The sequence below is a fragment of the Babylonia areolata genome, chromosome 12 (assembly GCF_041734735.1).
Source record: "Babylonia areolata isolate BAREFJ2019XMU chromosome 12, ASM4173473v1, whole genome shotgun sequence".
Lineage (NCBI taxonomy): Eukaryota > Metazoa > Mollusca > Gastropoda > Neogastropoda > Buccinidae > Babylonia > Babylonia areolata.
Genome location: NC_134887.1, coordinates 19,902,328 through 19,926,709, shown reverse-complemented (window position 1 = coordinate 19,926,709; position 24,382 = coordinate 19,902,328). Strand labels below are relative to the sequence as shown.

At 46.2% G+C, this 24,382-nt stretch overlaps 1 protein-coding gene across 3 annotated transcripts in view; it reads left to right on the top strand.

Moving 5' to 3' along the window:
* LOC143288433 (FACT complex subunit SSRP1-like) overlaps positions 1–24,122 on the top strand; it is a 52,327-nt gene extending 28,205 nt beyond the window's left edge. For all 3 annotated transcript variants that reach the window (XM_076596918.1, XM_076596919.1, XM_076596920.1), the window contains exons 12-17: positions 11,696–11,828; positions 12,290–12,335; positions 14,188–14,365; positions 15,320–15,514; positions 21,309–21,596; positions 23,085–24,122. In XM_076596918.1, the coding sequence (XP_076453033.1) occupies positions 11,696–11,828; positions 12,290–12,335; positions 14,188–14,365; positions 15,320–15,514; positions 21,309–21,596; positions 23,085–23,264 (1,020 nt within the window). In that variant the 3' untranslated portion in view covers positions 23,265–24,122. The remainder of the gene's footprint in view (positions 1–11,695; positions 11,829–12,289; positions 12,336–14,187; positions 14,366–15,319; positions 15,515–21,308; positions 21,597–23,084) is intronic.
* Positions 24,123–24,382: the final 260 nt, after the last annotated feature.

Here is a 24,382-nt window from a genome sequence, read left to right as displayed (position 1 = left end):
GCGCCAGTGACCCTTGGGGTTGGGGTCACGGGATGGCTGGTGCCCACGGGTGGTATCCCCCATTCTACCCGTACTGGGGTGCACCTATGGCGCATGCTGGGTTACCGGGAGGACCAGGGACCAACCCTTTGTCCGCTCCCGACAGGACCCAACCCAGCTCAGATCACAGTGACACACACAGCCCCGACAAGAGGGATTGACTTCTCATCGGGCATGTCAAGCTCCTCGACCAATATTACCACTACAGCCTCAAATTGGTCCTCTGTCAACACGCAGGTGACCTCCACGGTCACTACAGCTTCCTTTTCAGGACCGACGGCGGCTGAGGGGCCCCGCTCAGCCCGTGGGAGCCTGCCATTCCCACCTACCCAGCCCTCGGTCCTAAAAGGAGATGAGTGGGTGTTTGTCCCCTCACAGCACTCGTGGGTCCCTCTGGCGTCCAGGGACGCCCTCTCTGAGAAGGTGTGGCACCCACCATCCCAAGCATGGTTGGACCTACGGTCCACACACTCCCCACCCTCTTCAGGTGTCAAGGACAGAACAGCGGAGACCAGGGTCCCTGCTCGGGATCGCCCCAGCTCATCCCGCTGGGCTGACCACAGCCCACAGGACGCCCCCGTGGGTACATCCACTTGGGATGGCACCCAGCAGGGGATGGACTGTGAACAAGAGGGGGAGCCCCTGTCTTCGGAAGAGGACGAACAAGCAGATGAGCACTCTTCGCCCCCATCCCAGGGGGACAGATGGAGCCCACGCCTCCCTAGGGACCAGCCTGAACCAAACTCGGACTTTGCCGAGCTCGAACTGACCCTCCCCAATAGGGTCACGCATGCTGAATCAGTCCCTCAGGCAACTTTGTCACCCTTAACCCTCCTAAGGTCAGGTGACTCTAACTCCAGAACCACACAAGGCAACTCAGAGTGCCAGAAATGGCTCAGGAATGGTTTAATAAGCCAGCCCGCACCGTCAGGGGTGCTGCTTCCATCCCTCCTCCAGGCAGGGAGTCCCTCTCTGCCCCGGGCGCTTTTTCCCCAGGCAAGTTCCTTAAAGATCCCTCCAAGGGAGGAGTGTGGTCCTGGTACACACAGGACCACCCTGCCTACAGGGAAGCAGAGCGCTCTGCGCAGGACAGGATGTTGGTCTCGCAGCGCACCTCCTTCCCCACCACAGCTACTCTTTCCTTTAAGACATTAGCAGAGTGGGACAAACTGGCCCGCCGCTGCCTCCTCGAGGTTTCTACGGCTTATACCTTCTTTGACGCGTTCCTCCACAGAGCCAATGAGCTGTGGGAACAACGTCCAGTTCATCAGGACACGGAGTCTCCTTCCTCTGTCCCGCCTGGCCTCTTCTCAGACCCGAGGTTAAACACTTTTGGCAATCGGGTAGCGTCTGGTCTCACGGCAGCTGCAGACGCAGCTACCAGCCTTCACTTCAGTACTGTGCTAGCGCGGCGTGATGCCGTTCTCCGCCTCTCTGACATTCCAGTAGAGGAGAGGGCTGCCCTGCAGTCCATCCCAGCACAACAGTACTCCCTCTTCGGCCAGTATGCGCCGCATTTTGTCAGCCACAGGGCAGAGACAAACAGGGAGGTGGCCTCATATTTAGCCCACTCCTCCCAGGGGCGCCAGGGTTCTATGCCATTGAAGAGACCCGCCACCAGGGCTCCTCCATATACCACGCCTCCTAAGTCAAAGCAGCGTGCGCAGAATCAGCGGCAGAGGAACAAACCACCTCATGTCCGTCCAAGCCGACCGGCCATGCCCAAGGCCAGAAGGCAGCACCCCCAATGACTGGGCCCCAATTCAGCACCGCCAGTCGTTCAGCCCCTCCAAGTAGGAAACTTGTCCCGGCATGCTCATCAGTGGCGTGCTCTGGGACTCAACGACTGGATTGTTTCGGTGCTAGAGTCGGGGTACATGCTCCCTTGGGTGGGGGACCGCCCCCCTCTAACATCCACTCCTCCTCCTTATGTGCCCAGCTCGATGGAGCAGGAGAGCGTCTTAGAGAAAGAGATATCGCACCTACTCCTCATGGGGGCGATATCTCAACTCTCGGACCCGGGCCCCGGTTTTTACGGCCGGTTGTTCGTGATTCCGAAGGTCTCGGGAGGGTGGAGACCAGTCCTGGACTTGTCCCCCCTCAACAGATTCCTCCCCAAAATGAAGTTCAAGATGGACACACAGGCACAGATTCAGGAGACCATGCAACGGGGCGATTGGGCTACGTCCATCGATCTGAAAGATGCTTATTTCCATATCCTCATCCACCCGGCATCCCGTCGGTACCTGACTCAGGTACGTGTGGAGGGACAAGGTCTTCCAGTTCTCGGTCCTCCCATTTGGTCTGTCCCTTGCCGCTTTCCTGTTTACCAAGGTGGTGCGGGAATTGGTGTCCATCGTCCGGTCGGAGTCCATTCAGCTCTGTGTGTACCTGGACGACTGGCTTATTCTGGCCCAGTCACAGGCCCTGTGCCAGAGTCATACAGCCAGACTTCTAGACCTGTGCTCCCAACTGGGCTTCATCACGAACCAGGAGAAATGCGATCTGTCCCCGAGTCAGTCCTTCGACTTCTAAGGGATGAGATTCGACACGCGGTCTATGATAGTCTCTCCGACGCCAGATCGGTGGGACCGTCTGACAGGCCTCCTCAACCACTTGCGGTATTCCTCCCAAGCAACGGCGCGGACTCTTTCTTCCCTCCTGGGCACGATGGAGTCCATGGCACCTCTCATCCCTCTGGGCAGGGTTCTCAAGCGCCCTCTTCAGAGGGCACTCAGGCTACGGTGGTCCCAGAGCACTCAGCCAAGGGATACCCTGATATGTCTGGGCGAGTGGTTCCTCGAGGTGACATCAGAGTGGTTAACCACCCCTCTTCTGACACAGGGGGTGCCCATAGCCCCACCTACTCTTCAGGTGGCACTATTCACAGACGCCTCCTCCCTGGGCTGGGGAGCCCACATGGACTCACTCCATGCAGCAGGGACTTGGTCCTTGGAGGAGCGCCTATGCCACATCAATGTTCTGGAACTGGAGGCAGTTCGCAGGGCTCTCCTGCACTTCATGGGGGAGGCCACCGGCAAGACCATCTGCTTGTTCACGGACAATACAACAGTCGCATGTTACGTGAACAAAGGGGGGGGAGCGCACTCGGCAGACCTCTCTCTGCGGACCGAGGCTCTCCTCCGTTGGTGCCACAGCAAGGGCATTGCACTTTCAGCGAGACACATCGCAGGGAAAGACAACATTTTGGCAGATGCTCTCAGCAGGTCCAAGAGTGTCATACACACAGAGTGGACCCTGGACAAGGACACCCTGCAAGGGGTGTGGGAACAGTGGTTCCGGCCGATGGTGGACCTGTTTGCGACAAGGTTCAACAAGAGACTTCCCACTTACGTCTCTCCGGTCGCCGACCCAGAAGCATGGGCAGTGGATGCTCTCTCTCTAGACTGGAGCAGTCTGATTGCCTGCGCGTTTCCTCCCTTTCCAATCCTGTCTGAGGTGATACGGAAAGCCAGGTTGGAACGGCCGCAGCTGATCCTCATTGCGCCGAAATGGCCAGCCCAGCCCTGGTTTCCGGTCCTTCAGTCCCTGACACATGTGCCACCCCTGGAACTGGAAACCAAACATCATCTGCTGAGGCAGCCTCGTTCGGGCATTCCTCACTCCAATCCTCAACTGCTCCACCTGCACGCGTGGCTGCTGTGCGGTCGGAACTGTCAGTATCACCATTGAAGTCTTCCACCCCTCGGTCAGCCTCTGTGTCGGCCGCGCTGACCAAGGGGGTGCCTCCTCCGACCTCCTCTCCATAGTCTCCAAAGCCAGGAGGGAGGGAACAGAGACTTTCGCTGGAAGAAATGGCTGCGCTGGTGTGCAGCTGAGAACATTCCCCCTACTAACCCTACAAGCATGCAGCTGGCCAATTTTTTGGCTCACTGCTCCTCGGTTCTCAACCTGTCCGCTAGTTCTGTGCGAGGGTACAGGTCTGCCATCTGTACCACTATCAAACAGCTAGGTGGTCCCGCTTTTGAAGCTGATTTCCTGCTCAGAGAGGTGGCTAGGGGCGCCTCTCTGAAGGAAGCTAGGAATCCCAGAAGAGTGCCCCTCTGGGACTTGTTCCTGGTGCTGGATTTCATTTGAAAACAGCCCTTTGAGCCATTGGGGACTATTTCTTTTGACCTGCTCACTCTCAAGACCACTTTCCTTCTGTTGCTCGCCACTGGCCGTCGTAGAAGTGAGATTCATGGTCTTAGTGGAATGCCACAAGATCTAGCATTCCACAGAGATGGTTCCATCACTCTTCGTTTCCTTCCAAAGTTTCTGGCTAAGAACCAAGACCCCGAGGTCCCTTCCCCCTCTCTGAGGGTCAGACCTTTGTCTGATATTCTTGCCCAAGATGATGAAGATAGGCATCTCTGCCCCGTTCGGTGTCTCAAATACTATTGGGATAGGTCTCGCCATAGGCGTTCTTCTCAGAGGCGCCTTCTCATCTCCCTCAATGAGAATTACAAGAAAGACATTGCTGCAGGCACCATTTCACGCTGGGTTTCCCAAGTCATTCGTACAGCCTACTCTCATGCACACAAGGATATCAGTTGTCTTAATCCCAGAACACACGAAGTGCGGGCCATAGCTACTTTGGCTGCTTTCCAGCACTCAGTGCCACTGCAGCATGTCTTGGAGGCAGCCTTCTGGCGGTCTGAGAATCCCTTCATCAACTTCTACCTCCGGGATTTCCGTATGACCAGTGCTGACGGTTCCAAGGGGATTTCCTTTGTCGTGGCTAACACTGCCGTCTCAGTTACAAGGGCTCCCCATACGAACCAGTAGGCGTTGTCCTCCTCCATTTGCTTTAAATTCTGCATCAGTTTGACATGGTACAGTATATGACACCAAAAGGAGGAGTTTGTATTATACTCCATGTTTGGTGATACATATACTTATCATGTCAAACTTTAAATTCTGCATCAGTTTGACATGGTAAGTATATGTATCACCAAACATGGAGTATAATGCAAACTCCTATTTTTCTCAAGTTCAGTGATACCTGAACAGCATAATCATTACCACAGCAGCCCCATTTTATTACTGTTCAAGAGTACATAACATATAAAACAAATAAAAAGAAAAAACAAATCCATTACACAGAAAGTTTCTATTTTACAGAGCCTCAGATCTGACAAAAATGCCAGTTTCATATGTCCAAAGTAACCTAATAAGGCATTTTTGGAGGACAGCCACACAAAAACTATACATTGGAAACAGCTGAAATCTATGATTTGGACCCCATACAACATAGTGATTTTGCTTATTTTTTTTCTGTACAGTTAACTTGATTTACAAATGAATAGTTGGCCTTTAAAAATGGGCTTTCCCTTAATTTGTGTGATGGAAAAAGTGACGTCACAAGCTGTCGAACTTAAAACAGCTCTAACTCAAAAACTACTTGATGGATTTGCTTCAAATTTTGCATGAGTGTTAAGAATGTTACAAGAAACAATTCTATTCAAAAGAATAATATCAAACATCAAACCGGCAATTTTGGTTTATCCATATGATGAAAATGAATATGTCTTGAGGTACAAAAAATCTTAAATCAGTGAATAAAAAAAAAAGTCTAACATATTTCTTTTAATCTTAACAACTTGTCAATACATGTACTACTTTATGTTTGTAGACTGTTTCCATAACATGAAAAAATGAAACAAAAGAGAAAAAAAAAGGGCTTGGTGGTGTGGGAGGGAGGTTGGTGGCATTGTCACTGACTGACAAGAGTTATGCATATCTCTGTACAAGTATGTCTTCCTCAGTTTGTCATGTTCAGGAACAGACCACACTCTGCCATTCTGCATTGTAACTTTAAAACCAGAAGAAAACACAAACATTGCAGAAATACTCCCATCTTCTGGCTTATGTGGCCACACATATGTGTTGTTGGCAACTGTACATTTGTGTGGAAAGTTCACCTTAGCCTGGTCTGGTCTAAAAATTTCAGACACTTCCGACATGAAAATCATTGTCATTGAAGACAGCAATATTTTCTCCAATCCTGGTGAAAACAAAATCCTTAAAAGTGTTTTCCTCATCAGCTGTGTCACTGGATTCTGAAGACAGGTCATGGTCTGTATCAACATCCATTGGCTCTGAAAAAAAAAAAAATCATTTGATATGATACAGATGGTTTACAAGTTCACAAAACACAATGCAGGCTAAATCACTATATGTTTAAATGTTTGTTTATGATATGATGTACCCAAAGATGGTTCAATGTGTGCTGCACGGAATGCATGCATGTACACATATACTGAATGCATCTGCAAGTGCATCAATTCATTGATTCATGCTGTGCGTGCGTGTGTGTGTGTGTGTGCATAATTATAAGCTTTGCATTGTTTGTACTTTTTTTTTTTTTTTCTCATGTAGCTTTGGTATTTGCATATAAGAACAGGTTTATATAATATTGCTGCAGACCATATAAGAAAAAAAAGGAGTAAAACCTGTCAAGGCTCTTCTCTATGGACAGTTACATTAATATTTGCAATTGTCACTAAAACTGGGATTTTTCCCTCCTATTTATTATTTAACATTTGTTACATATGTTAATGTTTGTTATCAAAGGTATTGCATTAAATCAGCAGTGGTGTGAAACCTGCATGTACAGCAAAGACACTGTGCACAATATTCATCATTCTGTCCCTCAGTGTTAGCACAAAAGCACACACACACACACACACACACACACACACACACACGCACAGAGAGTGGATGTGTTGCTGCATGAGTGCATGCACACTTCATGTGTGTGTGTGTGTGTGTGTGTGTGTGTGTGTGTGTGTGTGTCTCTCTCTCTGTCTGTATGTGTGTGTGTGTGTGTATGCGTGTGTGTGCATGCTGAAACTATGAGAGAGAAAGGAGAGAGAGTGTATTGACAAATGTAAACAAAGAGCTTGATGATGTGAAACAGTTATGTACAATGGCCTTTGATCCCACCTCTCCATGCTCAGATTGTGAGATAGATAATTATATTCCATTAATGTTGGTATTTATTTCTGAACTAAGTTAACAATAAGTAATAACAAACCAATCTCAATAATTATGCTAACCTAGTTAATTTCTAGGTCACGAGAGGCCTATGAGGTGGTGGTTTCCGGTTTATGTCATGAACAATTGTCTTGATTTAAATCGGTGATCCTCTCTTTTAGAATCCTAAAAGGATCATAAAAATGTAATAAAATGCAAAATAATGCATTTACGTTTCATTACACGAGTTTTCATACAATATTTCAGTCTAGAATAAAATAGCACTAACGCGAAACACAACTGGTGGAAACGTGTCGATCACTTCGTCAAGCGGTCAAAGCTTACTCCATTTATCACGAAATTGGAACGATCCTATGGATTAATAAGCCCTAAAAACTATGTGGATCAATTTAACATGAATCGATTTGTAAAATTTGTAATACTTACCTAGGTGGTTTTTTATCTGGATGACGAAAACGCTTGAAATGTTAGCGTCATCGCTTGTCGATTTCATAGGAGCCGCGGCCGCCGAGTCGAGTCAGTGTGTGAATGTGTGTCACGGTTGCAAGCGTGCTTTTCATTGGCTGCGCTATGTTTGAGTGCGTATGAACACCTTGACCTTTGGTACCATTCGAATCAGCGAAAAATAAGCTTTCTATCGCTATGCTGTACCAATGGTGTTTATAGCTTTACATCGCGAAAAAAAATCCTTCAAATGTGTCCTTTTAACCGGATCGGTGTGCTGGCTCTTTGTTATGAAGTAAATTAATAAAATAACTGATGGTGGAACTTGTTTAGGCTTCGACCTTGCGGTTTGACCTTATTTGAATATTGGGGATGGAAAATTCCACAACCTATAAACAAATCAAAACAACCGACCTTCGGACAACACGAATGTCCGCCATGGCGGAAGCGTGACACGGGATCAGTTTCGCTGGTTACGGTAGGCAGTTCTCGGAACGAATACACACTCGCACTCGCACACAAGTAAATAAACGAACAATGGATTGAAAGATTAATGGTTTGTCTTTATTTCCATTATGTTTTGAACAAGATTTATACACAATTTCACACAAAAATCATCAAGTGAAAAGTGACAAGACTCAGAAAGAAAGACAAGCAGATAAAGTTAAGAGAGATGAGTTTATACAGCGGAAGGACAATGGAGAGGATGTGGTCTGGCATAAAGGTGATGTGATGTCTCGTGCTGAAAGAGATGCTTTAATCAAGAGCGGAAGGGACGGGAACTTAGCGGGGAGGGAAGAAGCAGGAGGAGCAGTGGCAAGTAGCCCTGCCCAAATTTGACTTCCCAGTGCCGAGGGAACAAAGAACAATGTAAATACGTGTTTTGTACATAGACCAACAAACAATTCTTCTTTTTCTCATAAGTTTTCTTCTCTGAAATGTTATTATGCAAACGCTGACATGCTGACAAACAAACTAAATGAACTGGGACTATTGTGTAACATACACAACTTTGACATTATTGCTTTTACCAAAAAACTCCAAGGTTAAAATTGAAAATTTTGTACTTCCTGGTTATACAGGTTTTACAAACAACAAGGGAAGAGGTGTCAGTCTGTTCGTGCGGGAAGGGTGGGAGGTGTCCAGGATTGTAGAAATTGAAAGGATCTTTTCTCCTTCAATTTTTTGTAAAATATCATTACCTGGTAGTAACCAGCACATCATTTTTGGTGTAGTGTACAGATCCCCCAACTAAGATTATGAGGATCATGCTAGTGTAATTAAACTAATAAACTATGTATTTAACAGTTTTAAAAACAAGGTTATTGTCTCTGGAGATTTTAATTATCCAGAAATTGACTGGCAAAATGTGATAAGTTGTAAAAATGAGGACCACCCAGCTACGAAATTTTTGGATTGTGTTCAACAAAATTACATTGTACAAATGGCTTCCGAGCCCACTCATTATAGAGGTTTACAAAAACCTAATGTGCTAGATCTGTTGTTTACTAACTCTTATGAAAACATCTACACTTTGGATTACTGGCCCCCTCTAGGGAAGAGCCACCATTCTGCCCTCTACTTTGATGTTCAGATCAAGTGGGAACATCCATCTGGTCACTCTGTGAAATATCAACTAGATAAAGGAGATTACGAAGGCATGAAGCATTACGTAGGTGAGATAAACTGGGATGACCTTTTGAAAAATGAGACATCTGTGGATGAAACCTGGGAACTTATTCATGATGTAATAATAAAGTCCATGAACAAATTTATTCCAAAAAAATCATTCAAACAAGGACCCTCCAATAAACAAAGACGTGATCCCATTCCCCAGTCACTTTTAGATAAAATTCATCAAAAGCGTAGAGCCTTTAAAAAATATAAGGAATATCCCACTAGTGAGAACTATAAAATATATGCGCGTGCTAGAAACCAGGTAAAATGGGAGTCAAGAAAAAACGTGAAAGCTAAGGAAACTAAATTAGCTAAAGAATCTAAGCATAATCCAAAAGGATTCTTCCGTTATGTTGCAAGTAAAACTCTGCCAAGAGAACAAATTGCTAATCTAAAAAGGAAGATGGTACCTTAACACAAAATGACTCAGAAAAAGCAGCTGTGCTAAACAGATTTTTTGCTAGTGTTTTTACCGAGGAGAGTAACGTAAATGTCCCAGAGTTTTCATGTAAGACAGAGGTTACTGAAATTTCCAACGTGGAGGTCACAGTTGAACAGATGAAAAAAGCTCTAAAGAGCCTAAACCCATCAAAGTCCCCAGGACCTGATGAGATACACCCACGAGTATTAATAGAGCTTGCTGAAGTTATTGCTCACCCACTTAAGATCTTGTTTGATAGAACACTAGATAAGGGTGAAATACCAAAAGCTTGGAAAGAAGCAGAAGTACGTCCTATCTTTAAGAAAGGTAACAAAAATTCTGCGGGTAACTATCGTCCAGTCAGTCTAACATCAGTTGTCTGTAAAGTTTTTGAGGGTTTTATTCGAGACGCTCTCTGCCAACATTTAACTAAACATGATCTGTTATCTAGAGAACAGTTTGGATTTACCAGAGGGCGCTCGTGTGTTACACAACTACTTGTTACATTACAAGATTGGTTAGTCATGCTAGATGAGAAGGTACCAGTCGATGCAGTCTACCTTGATCTAAGGAAAGCTTTTGATACAGTTCCCCATCACAGACTCATGAATAAACTAGGAGGCTATGGGATAAAAGGCAAGCTACTATTGTGGATCAGAGATTTTCTAAATGGAAGATCACAGTTTGTAAGTGTAAATAGTAGTAAATCATCAAAGGTTAAGGTAACTAGTGGTGTACCACAAGGTAGTGTTCTTGGCCCAACCTTGTTCATATACTTTATGAATGATATGCCTGGTGAGGTAGATTGTAAAGTAAAAATTTTTGCAGACGACACCAAGGCTTACTCTGCCATCCGAAATACAAAAGATAGAGATCACTTGCAAATGTGTATACATAATCTGGTTAAATGGACAAATACTTGGCTGTTGCAATTTAACAGCGAGAAATGCAAAGTTCTGCACCTTGGAAAGAATAATCCACAGTATCAGTACACGATACAGGAAAAGGGGGTAACTCGAACAATGAATAGTACAACAGCGGAAAGAGATCTAGGGATCACGATGGACCCAGAACTAAGCTTTGAGGCACATATAAATAATATAGTGAAAAAGGGAAATCAAATTTCTGGTCTTCTTGTGAGAACTATAACTAATAAATCTCCCGAAATTATGATTCCATTGTTCAAAGCTCTGGTTAGACCCATTATTGAATAAGGAAACTCAGTATGGTGCCCTTACCTTAAAAAGCACATAAATATGATTGAAGGAGTTCAACGCAGATTTACCAAGTGTATAACTAGTAATACTATTAGTACTCGTGATCTTAGTTATGAGGAGCGCCTGGCTCTTTTTAATATGCCTAGCCTTGAGTTTAGAAGATTAAGAGGTGATCTCATTGAAGTATATAAGATCATGCACAATATTTATGATCCTTGCACCACCTCTTCATTGTTTACTATGGCTAACTACGATAAAACTCGAGGGCACAACTTCAAAATAAACAAAACTAATTTCGTAACTAACCAGTTCCGTAAGTTCTTTACTAACCGTATCATAAATCTGTGGAATAACCTTTCCTATGACACCATCAATGCACCATCGGTAAACGCCTTCAAAAATCACATTGACAAAAAGTTTAAGAACCATGTATTTTCCACAGAGTTAAATCTTTACAGAGCTGTAGATAAATATAGTATACACTATGCCAGATTTAAACAAGGGTTTGTTCACAACAAGTGATCCAAAAGCACATAAATGGACACTGATTACGAGGGCAAAAGGCTTCTAGCCTTCAGCCTTTGTTAGCGGGTGCCTACATCTAGTCTTTCAGTTGAGATGATAAACCGAGGTCCCGTGTGCAGCATGCACCTCGCGCACTGAAAAAGAACCCATGGCAACGAGAGTGTTGTCCTCTGGCAAAATTCTGAAGAAGAAATCCACTCTGATAGGTACATACGTATATAAACATGCACTTGAGGCCTGACAAAGCACGCAGAGTTAAGCTGCTTGTCAGGCATCTGCCTAGCAGATGTGGTGTAGCGTGTATATGGATTTGTCCGAACGCTGTGACACCACCTTGAGTAACTGAAACTGAAACCATGATGGTGGTGTGCAGGACAAGACGTCAGTCACCTACGAGGAGATGTCGGGCAGCGATGAGGACAAGGGCGACCATGACGCTTACCTGGAGAAGATGAAGAGGGAGGGCAAGGAGAGACAGGATGATGACGACAGCGATGACAGTTCAGGTAGGGTGTCGACTGTATTGTTGTTAGTAGTAGTATTATTTATACTGTCTGTGTGAGTGTGTGTGTGCGCCTGACGAACTTGATTTTCAGTGTCATTCATAATCACATATTATTGAGTGTGTTTGTATCATGGATGTTTGGAATATTTTAATGGCATATTATTGAGTGTGCTTGTATCATGGATGTTTGGAATATTTTAATGGCATATTATTGAGTGTGTTTGTATCATAGATGTTGGCAAGATTTTTATCACCTATTGGATGTGTATATTTTTTTTGAAGTGAAAAAAAAAGATGTTTTCATTTTGTGAATTGCTGTTCAGTGATCACTGTTTCCAGAAGTATCCAATGATTTGGGGAAAAAGGTGTTTTTCTTTATTTTCTTTTCTTTTGCCCTATTCATTTTTCACCATTCAAGTCCTTCAGGTTTGTAACTGACTTTTTTTTTTTTTTCCTTTCCAGATGAGTCCTTCAACCCTGGTGACAGTGGAAGTGAAGTTGCTGAAGAGTACGTAACAGCTTACTCAAATTTATTTGATAATTTACAGCTTAGTCTTTGTTTAAGGACAGTGACTCACAAACAAGGAGGCACACTGGCATTTAATGCTGCAGTCTTGGGGGCTAGCTGGCCTTTGGGGACCATACCAAAACGGACTGTCCTAAAGCGCTATTGGTTGAGAGAGTGTGGATGAAAATTGGGCAGGACACTCTGCTGCAATCATATTCTTGCCATGATAGTCAGGACAGCAGTTGCTTCCTCTGCTGTTCTTATGGTCAGTTAGAAACTACTGACCACCATACACTTAATCACACGTGCAACTTTCCCATTTGCAGAACTTGAAAGGATGATAAGAGTATTCAGTATGAAGCAAAACACACAGACAGTAACATTAGTTTTTGTTGTTTTTAATTATCAGTTAGACAGAAATGTACAAGTTCCAAACCTGCATTGTTTAACACTTTGAGTCAGCTTGTTCAGATACTGCCTTTTATTTGTTCTGACATGTCCCCTGTGGCACTTGTCAAGTTCTGAGAGAGGTCAATGTTTATAACTTGGTTTTAATTTTACATGGTCTGAGACATACGTTGGCGTTTCTTTACGCTGTGCATTTGAGTGGTTGTGCATGTGTCCGCTCACACACATGCCCATCCACACACAACAAATGTATACACACTCACACACACACAGAGGGCATATCAATGATATATTGCATATATGCCACTCATTACGCATTATCTATGTGGCTCATGACTTGGTCTACAGTTAAGTGGTTGCTGGTTGTACAGTACTTTTATTCATTTTGGGTTCTTAACTTGATTGCTGCATGTCTTGTGATAGTATTGAAAGTAATCTCAGTTGTACAGTTCTCTTTTATTCACGTTGGGTTCTTGACTTGATTCCCGCATGTCTTGTAATAGTTGTGAAAGTAACCTTGATTGTACAGTTCTTTTATTCAGTTTTGGTTCTTTTTCATTGCTGCATATCTTGTGACCAGTATGACAGTAACCCTTGTTGTACATTTCTCTTTTATTCACTTTTGGTTCTTAACTTGATTGTACATGTCTTGTGACAGGTATGACAGTAATCCTTGTTGTACATTTCTCTTTTATTCACTTTTGGTTCTTAACTTGATTGTACATGTCTTGTGACAGGTATGACAGTAATCCTTGTTGTACATTTCTCTTTTATTCACTTTTGGTTCTTAACTTTATTGTACATGTCTTGTGACAGGTATGACAGTAATCCTTATTGTACATTTTCTCTTTTATTCACTTTTGGTTCTTAACTTGATTGTACATGTCTTGTGACAGGTATGACAGTAATCCTTGTTGTACATTTCTCTTTTATTCACTTTTGGTTCTTAACTTGATTGTACATGTCTTGTGACAGGTATGACAGTAACCCTTGTACTTTTCTCTTTTATTCACTTTTGGTTCTTAACTTGATTGTACATGTCTTGTGACAGGTATGACAGTAATCCTTGTTGTACATTTCTCTTTTATTCACTTTTGGTTCTTAACTTTATTGTACATGTCTTGTGACAGGTATGACAGTAACCCTTGTTGTACATTTTCTCTTTTATTCACTTTTGGTTCTTAACTTGATTGTACATGTCTTGTGACAGGTATGACAGTAATCCTTGTTGTACATTTCTCTTTTATTCACTTTTGGTTCTTAACTTGATTGTACATGTCTTGTGACAGGTATGACAGTAATCCTTGTTGTACATTTCTCTTTTATTCACTTTTGGTTCTTAACTTGATTGTACATGTCTTGTGACAGGTATGACAGTAACCCTTGTACATTTCTCTTTTATTCACTTTTGGTTCTTAACTTGATTGTACATGTCTTGTGACAGGTATGACAGTAATCCTCCAACCACATCTTCCGAGGACTCAGACTCTGACTACATCGGAGGATCTGGTTCTGAGAGTGACAACTCAGCTGCTGAGGAGCGTCGGGAGAAGGAAAGAGAGAGGAAGGAAAAGGCCAAACGAGAAAAGAAGGAGAAGAAGAACAAGACGGCTAAGACTGTGGTGAGCTGGGGAAAGGGTTTGGTGGAATTTAGTCCAGGCTTTTTTCATTTAGCACTTGCATATTTCAGGAATTTGGAATTTGCACAGGCGTTTTTGAATACTTTGGTGGAATTTGCACAGGCATTTTTGAATACTTTGGTGGAATTTGTCACAGGCATTTTTCACTCTCTCTCTCGCACACACACGCACACACACACACACACACACACACACAGAGCAGAAACTGAGATTGATGATTAACAGCAAGTTCAATACAAGTCTTTTTTTCACTCAAGTATTTTCCAGCATGATGATAATAATAATAATGTATGTTTTGGGGGACTTATCTGGCTTCAAGCGCATTTAACAACGCATCTGTTTTGAATGACAGGAATATAATGAAAATGTTCAGATACAAACATGTTAGAAATCGAGTACACAAAAGGTAAGAAAATCAATCTGCACGCAGCAATATAAGGCCAAATGAACACGCTTAATAGCAACAAAAAAAAGCATAAGACGAGACAGAGCGTAAACCTGACAAGATGGTGTCGAGAGCCTTGGCCAGAGGAATGATTCAGCGCTTATAGCTTTTAGAGGCATTTGATTGGCTAAGAGCGGACTGGGCAAGACAGGTTGTCTTTTCACTGTTAGCCACGTTAAATTTGGCCAAGCAGAGCAAACCGATAGGCCTAGTTTGCATCAGTTTGACATGGTAAGTATATGTATCACCAGACATGGAGTATAATACAAACTCCTCCTTTTAGAAACAGTGTAACATCACTCACAACCCTCACACCTCTTGGGTTTTTATCCTTCTGCTTAAGGCACATTTTACAATACGTCTGGTATGAATAAGACAGGAACATGATAAAAATGTCATGATGCAAACTTGCTAGAAATACTAATGTAGAAACAGTATAACATCACTCACGATGCTCCCACCCCTTGGGGTTCGAACCCTTTTGTTTTCAGCGTGAAGGTCCTCGCAAGCCTCGGAAGAAGAACAAGAAGGGGAAGGACCCCAACGCCCCCAAGCGGCCGCAGTCAGCATACTTCCTGTGGCTGAACGATCACAGGGAGAGCATCAAGAAAGACAACCCTGGCATTTCCATCACCGAAGTGTCCAAGATTGCCGGGGAGATGTGGAAAGAAGTGACTGACAAGACGGTAAGTGGTGTTTAGCTTCGTCGCAGAGGTTGATTTTCAGGTCACTAGAAGTGACAGTGTTTCGCCTGGATTTTCTGCTTCTTCTTCGCTGAGTTTATAGTCTGTTCCCAAGAAGTGACAGTGTTTCGCCTGGATTTTCTGCTTCTTCTTCGCTGAGTTTATAGTCTGTTCCCAAGAAGTGACAGTGTTTTGCCTGGATTTTCTGCTTCTTCTTCGCTGAGTTTATAGTCTGTTCCCAAGAAGTGACAGTGTTTTGCCTGGATTTTCTGCTTCTTCTTCGCTGAGTTTATAGTCTGTTCCCAAGAAGTGACAGTGTTTCGCCTGGATTTTCTGCTTCTTCTTCGCTGAGTTTATAGTCTGTTCCCAAGAAGTGACAGTGTTTTGCCTGGATTTTCTGCTTCTTCTTCGCTGAGTTTATAGTCTGTTCCCAAGAAGTGACAGTGTTTTGCCTGGATTTTCTGCTTCTTCTTCGCTGAGTTTATAGTCTGTTCCCAAGAAGTGACAGTGTTTTGCCTGGATTTTCTGCTTCTTCTTCGCTGAGTTTATAGTCTGTTCCCAAGAAGTGACAGTGTTTCGCCTGGATTTTCTGCTTCTTCTTCGCTGAGTCTATAGTCTGTTCCCAAGAAGTGACAGTGTTTTGCCTGGAAGAAGTGACATTTTTTTGGGGGGGGGGGGGGGGGATTTTCTTCTTTTTCACAGAGGTTTATTGTCTGTTCACTGGAAGTGACAAGTGTTTTGCCTGGATTTTCTTCTTTTTCACAGAGGTTTATTGTCTGTTCAGTAGAAGTGACAGTGTTTTGCCAGGATTTTCTTCTTTTTCACAGAGGTTTATTGTCTGTTCACTGGAAGTGACAGTGTTTTGCCAGGATTTTCTTCTTCTTCACAGAGGTTTATTGTCTGTTCACTGGAAGTGACAGTGTTTTGCCAGGATTTTCTTCTTCTTCACAGAGGTTCACAGAGGGTTTTCCTTCGACCAGTTCAATTCATCAAAGAGCTTTAAATGCATGTAAAAACACTCAGAGAAAAACATTGTGGAATTTTATTAAAACCCTTGGCCAGTAATATTGATCAAGGAGCTTAATTCATTTATAAAAAATAAAATAAAATAAAATACAACAAAAAGTGATGAAAATTGAACATTGATGTTATGGTATCCCGCCAGTCTCTTTCATCAGCAGTGTAGCAGGGGAATTTTGGATTCAGTTTGACTTCGTGTTTGTTTTTGAATTTTGTTTTTAGTTCTATGTGTAGAAAAGGTTTGGAAAAAATATGGAATTTTGTTAGGTCCCATCTGTAAGGAGTGTTGAGGGGCCAGGGGAAGTGGGGTATGGGAGGGGAGCAAACACAAGTACTGACAGTGTGACTTTAGGGGATGTGGGGGGGCGGGCACAAGTACTGACAGTGTCACTTTAGGGGATGTGGGGGGAGGGGGGGCACAAGTACTGACAGTGTCATTTTAGGGGATGTGGGGGGGGGGGGGCACAAGTACTGACAGTGTGACTTTAGGGGATGTGGGGGGGGGGGGGGGCACAAGTACTGACAGTGTGACTTTAGGGGATGGGGGGGGGGGGAACACAAGTACTGACAGTGTGACTTTAGGGGATGTGGGGGGAGGGGGGGGCACAAGTACTGACAGTGTGACTTTAGGGGATGTGGGGGGAGGGGGAGCACAAGTACTGACAGTGTGACTTTAGGGGATGTGGGGGGAGGGGGGGCACAAGTACTGACAGTGTGACTTTAGGGGATGGTGGGGGGGGGGAACACAAGTACTGACAGTGTCACTTTAGGGGATGTGGGGGGAGGGGGGGCACAAGTACTGACAGTGTCATTTTAGGGATGTGGGGGGGGGGGCACAAGTACTGACAGTGTGACTTTAGGGGATGTGGGGGGGAGGGGGGGCACAAGTACTGACAGTGTGACTTTAGGGGATGGGGGGGGGGGGGAACACAAGTACTGACAGTGTGATTTTAGGGGATGTGGGGGGAGGGGGGGCACAAGTACTGACAGTGTCACTTTAGGGGATGTGGGGGGGGGGGGGCACAAGTACTGACAGTGTGACTTTAGGGGATGTGGGGGGGAGCACAAGTACTGACAGTGTGACTTTAGGGGATGTGGGGGGGAGCACAAGTACTGACAGTGTGACTTTAGGGGATGTGGGGGGGAGCACAAGTACTGACAGTGTCACTTTAGGGGATGTGGGGGGGAGCACAAGTACTGACAGTGTGACTTTAGGGGATGTGGGGGGGAGCACAAGTACTGACAGTGTCACTTTAGGGGATGTGGGGGGGAGCACAAGTACTGACAGTGTGACTTTAGGGGATGGGGGGGAGGGGGACACAAGTACTGACAGTGTGACTTCAAGGGATGTGGGGGGGGGGGGGAGGGAGCACAAGTACTGACAGTGTGACTTCAGGGGATGTTGGGGGGGAGCACAAGTACTGACAGTGTCACTTTAGGGGATGGGGGGGGGGGCACAAGTACTGAAAGTGTGACTTTAGGGGATGGGGGGGGGGGAGCAAGCACAAGTACTGACAGTGTGACTTTAGGGGGGGTGGGGGGGGGCACAAGTACTGACAGTGTGACTTTAGGGGATGTGGGGGGGAGCAAGCACAAGTACTGACAGTGTGACTTTAGGGGATGGGGGGGGGGGCACAAGTACTGACAGTGTCACTTTAGGGGATGGGGGGGAGGGAGCACAAGTAACTGACAGTGTCACTTTAGGGGATGTGGGGGGGGGAAGCAAGCACAAGTACTGACAGTGTCACTTTAGGGGATGTGGGGGGGGGGGGAGGGAGCACAAGTACTGACAGTGTGACTTTAGGGGATGTGGGGGGGAGCACAAGTACTGACAGTGTGACTTTAGGGGATGGGGGGGAGGGGGACACAAGTACTGACAGTGTGACTTCAGGGGATGTGGGGGGGGGGGGGGAGGGAGCACAAGTACTGACAGTGTGACTTCAGGGGATGTTGGGGGGGAGCACAAGTACTGACAGTGTCACTTTAGGGGATGTGGGGGGGGGGCACAAGTACTGAAAGTGTGACTTTAGGGGATGGGGGGGGGGAGCAAGCACAAGTACTGACAGTGTGACTTTAGGGGATGTGGGGGGGTGGGGGGGGGGCACAAGTACTGACAGTGTGACTTTAGGGGATGTGGGGGGGAGCAAGCACAAGTACTGACAGTGTGACTTTAGGGGATGGGGGGGGGGCACAAGTACTGACAGTGTCCCTTTAGGGGATGGGGGGGAGGGGGACACAAGTACTGACAGTGTGACTTCAGGGGATGTGGGGGGGGGGGGAGGGAGCACAAGTACTGACAGTGTGACTTCAGGGGATGTTGGGGGGGAGCACAAGTACTGACAGTGTCACTTTAGGGGATGTGGGGGGGGGGGGGGCACAAGTACTGACAGTGTGACTTTAGGGGATGTGGGGGGGAGCACAAGTACTGACAGTGTGACTTTAGGGGATGTGGGGGGGAGCACAAGTACTGACAGTGTGACTTTAGGGGATGTGGGGGGGAGCACAAGTACTGACAGTGTCACTTTAGGGGATGTGGGGGGGAGCACAAGTACTGACAGTGTGACTTTAGGGGATGTGGGGGGGGAGCACAAGTACTGACAGTGTCACTTTAGGGGATGTGGGGGGGAGCACAAGTACTGACAGTGTGACTTTAGGGGATGGGGGGGAGGGGGACACAAGTACTGACAGTGTGACTTCAAGGGATGTGGGGGGGGGGAGGGAGCACAAGTACTGACAGTGTGACTTCAGGGGATGTTGGGGGGGAGCACAAGTACTGACAGTGTCACTTTAGGGGATGTGGGGGGGGGGGGGGGGGGGGCACAAGTACTGAAAGTGTGACTTTAGGGGATGGGGGGGGGGGGGAGCAAGCACAAGTACTGACAGTGTGACTTTAGGGGGGGTGGGGGGGGGCACAAGTACTGACAGTGTGACTTTAGGGGATGTGGGGGGGAGCAAGCACAAGTACTGACAGTGTGACTTTAGGGGATGGGGGGGGGGGGGGGGGGGGCACAAGTACTGACAGTGTCACTTTAGGGGATGGGGGGGAGGGAGCACAAGTACTGACAGTGTCACTTTAGGGGATGTGGGGGGGGAAGCAAGCACAAGTACTGACAGTGTCACTTTAGGGGACGTGGGGGGGGGGGAGGGAGCACAAGTACTGACAGTGTGACTTTAGGGGATGTGGGGGGGAGCACAAGTACTGACAGTGTGACTTTAGGGGATGGGGGGGAGGGGGACACAAGTACTGACAGTGTGACTTCAGGGGATGTGGGGGGGGGGGGGAGGGAGCACAAGTACTGACAGTGTGACTTCAGGGGATGTTGGGGGGGAGCACAAGTACTGACAGTGTCACTTTAGGGGATGTGGGGGGGGGGCACAAGTACTGAAAGTGTGACTTTAGGGGATGGGGGGGGGAGCAAGCACAAGTACTGACAGTGTGACTTTAGGGGATGTGGGGGGTGGGGGGGGGCACAAGTACTGACAGTGTGACTTTAGGGGATGTGGGGGGGAGCAAGCACAAGTACTGACAGTGTGACTTTAGGGGATGGGGGGGGGGGGGGCACAAGTACTGACAGTGTCCCTTTAGGGGATGGGGGGGAGGGAGCACAAGTACTGACAGTGTGACTTTAGGGGATGTGGGGGGGAGCACAAGTACTGACAGTGTGACTTTAGGGGATGTGGGGGGGAGCACAAGTACTGACAGTGTGACTTTAGGGGATGGGGGGGAGGGGGACACAAGTACTGACAGTGTGACTTCAGGGGATGTGGGGGGGGGGAGGGAGCACAAGTACTGACAGTGTGACTTCAGGGGATGTTGGGGGGGAGCACAAGTACTGACAGTGTCACTTTAGGGGATGTGGGGGGGGGGCACAAGTACTGAAAGTGTGACTTTAGGGGATGGGGGGGGGAGCAAGCACAAGTACTGACAGTGTGACTTTAGGGGATGTGGGGGGGGTGGGGGGGGGCACAAGTACTGACAGTGTGACTTTAGGGGATGTGGGGGGGAGCAAGCACAAGTACTGACAGTGTGACTTTAGGGGATGGGGGGGGGCACAAGTACTGACAGTGTCACTTTAGGGGATGGGGGGGAGGGAGCACAAGTACTGACAGTGTCACTTTAGGGGATGTGGGGGGGGAAGCAAGCACAAGTACTGACAGTGTCAGTTTAGGGGATGTGGGGGGGGGGGGGAGGGAGCACAAGTACTGACAGTGTGACTTTAGGGGATGTGGGGGGGAGCACAAGTACTGACAGTGTCACTTTAGGGGATGTGGGGGGGGGGGGGAGGGAGCACAAGTACTGACAGTGTGACTTTAGGGGATGTGGGGGGGGAGCACAAGTACTGACAGTGTCACTTTAGGGGATGTGGGGGGGGGGGGGCACAAGTACTGACAGTGTGACTTTAGGGGATGGGGGGGGGGAGCACAAGTACTGACAGTGTGACTTTAGGGGATGTGGGGGGGGGGGGCACAAGTACTGACAGTGTGACTTTAGGGGATGGGGGGGGGAGCACAAGTACTGACAGTGTCACTTTAGGGGATGTGGGGGGGGGGGGGGGGGCAACAGTACTGACAGTGTGACTTTAGGGGATGTGGGGGGGTAGCAAGCACAAGTACTGACAGTGTGACTTTAGGGGATGTGGGGGGGGGGGGCACAAGTACTGACAGTGTGACTTTAAGGGATGGGGGGGGGAGCAAGCACAAGTACTGAAAGTGTAACTTTAGGGGATGTGGGGGGGGGGGGAGTAAGCACAAGTACTGACACCGTGACTTTTTACAGGAATGGGAAGAAAAGGCCCGGGAAGCCAAGACGGAATATGAGATCGCCATGGCGGAGTACATGCAGAAGAAGAAGGACGCGCCTGAGGAGTCCGACTCAGACAAAGAAGAAAAGGGCAAGAAGAAACCCAAGGCCAAAAAGGCTGCTGCACCCCGAAAGAGCCCCAAGAAGGCAGCCAAATCAGAAGGGGGTGGTGGTGGTGGTGGCGACTTCAAGTCGAAGGAGTTCATCTCGTCTGATGAATCGAGCTCTGACTCGGAGAAACCTCTGAAGAAAAAGGCTAAGAAGGTGAGTGGTGGTGGTTTGTTGTTGTTGTTGTTGTGTGTGTGAATGTACTGTGTTTTGAAATTTGGAAACTGAAATTGATATTGGAATCCTGTGTTTTGAGCATGGAAAGTGTGTTGTTTTTTTCCCCCTAGAATTACTTCTTTTTTTTTTCTTTCTAAAATTATATTTAATCTAGCTTGCTTACAGTGACCCACAGGAAATTACCTCCCATCCTTCCTACTGCTGTTTTTTTTCTGGTGTATGCCTCACTGGTTGTGTTCCAAGTGCCGTCAAAGAGAGCACTGCATAGACAGCAGTTGGAAATGATTGTTCTAAGGGAGCTGTGTGCTTTTAGCTTGTTGGCGTTAGCCTCTACATTGTTTTCTGGTGTTTTTAAGGGGATTGAGAATGGTTTTGTTCATTTTCTGTAGGAAGTAGGGCTTCAGCAGAGAACTGCTGTCGGGCTGGTCCATGAAACTGCAGTGCAGTTGCTGTTGGGTTACAAAGTGTTAGTGGTTTGTAAGATAAAAGGTCATGGGTGTTAGTGGTTTGTAAGATAAAAGGTAATGGGTGTTAGTGGTTTGTAAGATAAAAGGTAATGGGTGTTAGTGGTTTGTAAGATAAAAGGTCATGGGTGTTAGTGGTTTGTAAGATAAAAGGTAATGGGTGTTAGTAGTTTGTAAGATAAAAGGTAATGGGTGTTAGTGGTTTGTAAGATAAAAGGTAATGGGTGTTAGTGGTTTGTAAGATAAAAGGTAATGGGTGTTAGTAGTTTGTAAGATAAAAGGGTTTTAGTAGTTTGAAAGATGAAAGGTAATAGGTTGTGGGCGTTTTCTCCTGATCAGATAAGTGTTAAAACAATTTTTATGTATGTATTTAAATAGGCACTGTGTCAGAATCGGTTAGCCGTTCTGCTCCAGTGGTCAGGCTTTTAGCCCCCATTTTGGCACTGTGTTGTGTCCTTGGGAAAGGCACTCAACTTCGATTTTCTTCACTCCATCCAGGTGAGAATGGGGGTAGCTAACTTTGATTGAGGGTGGTTAAAATGGCCGAGGGAGACGATTGAGGATTGGACCTCCCACAGTGCAGTGCCAAGTTCTAGACACAGTGGATGTGAAGTCACTGCTCTGATGTAAAAGGCTATGGGGCCTGTAACTTTAACTCTTTCACTGCCATAGCCGACTTCAGTTGACTAGACAGTGCACTGCCATAGGCGACTTTTGTTGACGTCGAGGGGTCATGTTGATGAGATCATTTTTCACACTGTAACAAAGCTTGACAGCTGCAGCCAGTTTCCCACCAATAGAACAACGACTAACCTGTGCTCCCTGGCCAAGTTCGGTGTGGACAGGTCCACTGTGTTGTTTTGGCATGAGCCAAAGCCTGTGATTGAGAGCATCGTATCTAAATACTTGGTGTTGGGGAGTGTTTTTTCACACACAAACTTGATGGTGAAGGAGTTAACCTTTGATTATTTTTGAAAAATATGTTGATGTCTGTGTTTTGCAGGAATCTGAAGAAGAAGCTGCAGCAAACAGCTCACCGGCAGCGTCAGACGCCGAGGAGGAAAAGGCAGAAGCATCCGGCAGTGAGAAGTCCGTCAAATCAGAAAAGTCGGAAAAGTCCGCTGAAGAAGAATCAGAGGAAGAAGCTTCTGGTGGTGATGGGTCTGGTTCAGACGATGAATGATCAGTTTTGGGGTCTTTTTTTTTTCTTTTAGTTTGATTTTTGTTTTTGCTTTTCATTCTCTGTGAACAGAGTTGATGTTCCATGTTCACGTGATGCCTAACTCGTAACCTCAGGTGTCGTGATGACTGGATGTGAATGTTGACCCCTCTTCTTTCATCTCCCACTTCCTCTCTCTCTCTCTTCCCTCTTTCTTCCTCTCTTTCTCTAATCCTTCCCTCTTTATATTTCTTCTTCTCTCTTTCTCACCTTTTCTCTCTCTCTCCTCTCTCTCTTTGTGAAGACTGCCGGCTTTTATGGCACTCAGAAAGAAGAAAATTCTGATTTTGATTTTTTACTCTCTCTCTCTCTCTGTGTCTCTCTCTCTCCCTCCCTTTTTCTCTGTCTCTCTCTCATATTTGTCAGTCCACCAGTCTCTCTCACCCCTTTCTGTTTAACCCCAAGTTCAGTGGATACTGTGAACCACATTTCAGAGGTGTTCTTTTCCAGTTTTGGAATGGAAGGAGGGAGGGAACGGACCAAACAAACCAAAATCCCTCCAGTGTATCAAAGAAAAATAATCCCATATGCTGTTGTGGTAATGCAGCAAGCAAAAATCCCCAGTGTTGTGGTGATTGTGTAACAAAAAGTACACACACAAAAATTACGCCCCCCCCCCCCCCCACACCCCCCCACCTTCTGAAAGTGTAAGTTGTTCAAATGACAGTGGCAGTTTTTCTGAATATAGCTGTAAGTTCAGAATGGTAAAAAATGATGTGTGATTGATGCGGGTAACTGTGAAAGTTATGCTTGTGAATTGTGCTGAAGATAAATCTAGCTTTTATTATCGTGATTGACTTAATAAATGTTGCATGAGTGAAATGTAGCCTGCGTCATCTTGTGACCTTGTGGGATAAAGACGGTGTGTGTGATTGTGAGTGACGCATTCAAGCATTTGAATGTAAACCTACACCAGTTTCAGCCATTGTTTGAATGAAAGGAAGATGGTTTAACCCATTCAACCCTGGACAGTTTACAGCCTCGGCAGGTTTCCATGCCACACTGATGTGGGGAAAAAGCAGAGAATACTCTGGTTTTCCTCCAGATTACATGAGGACACATCTAGAAATAATGTACTAATG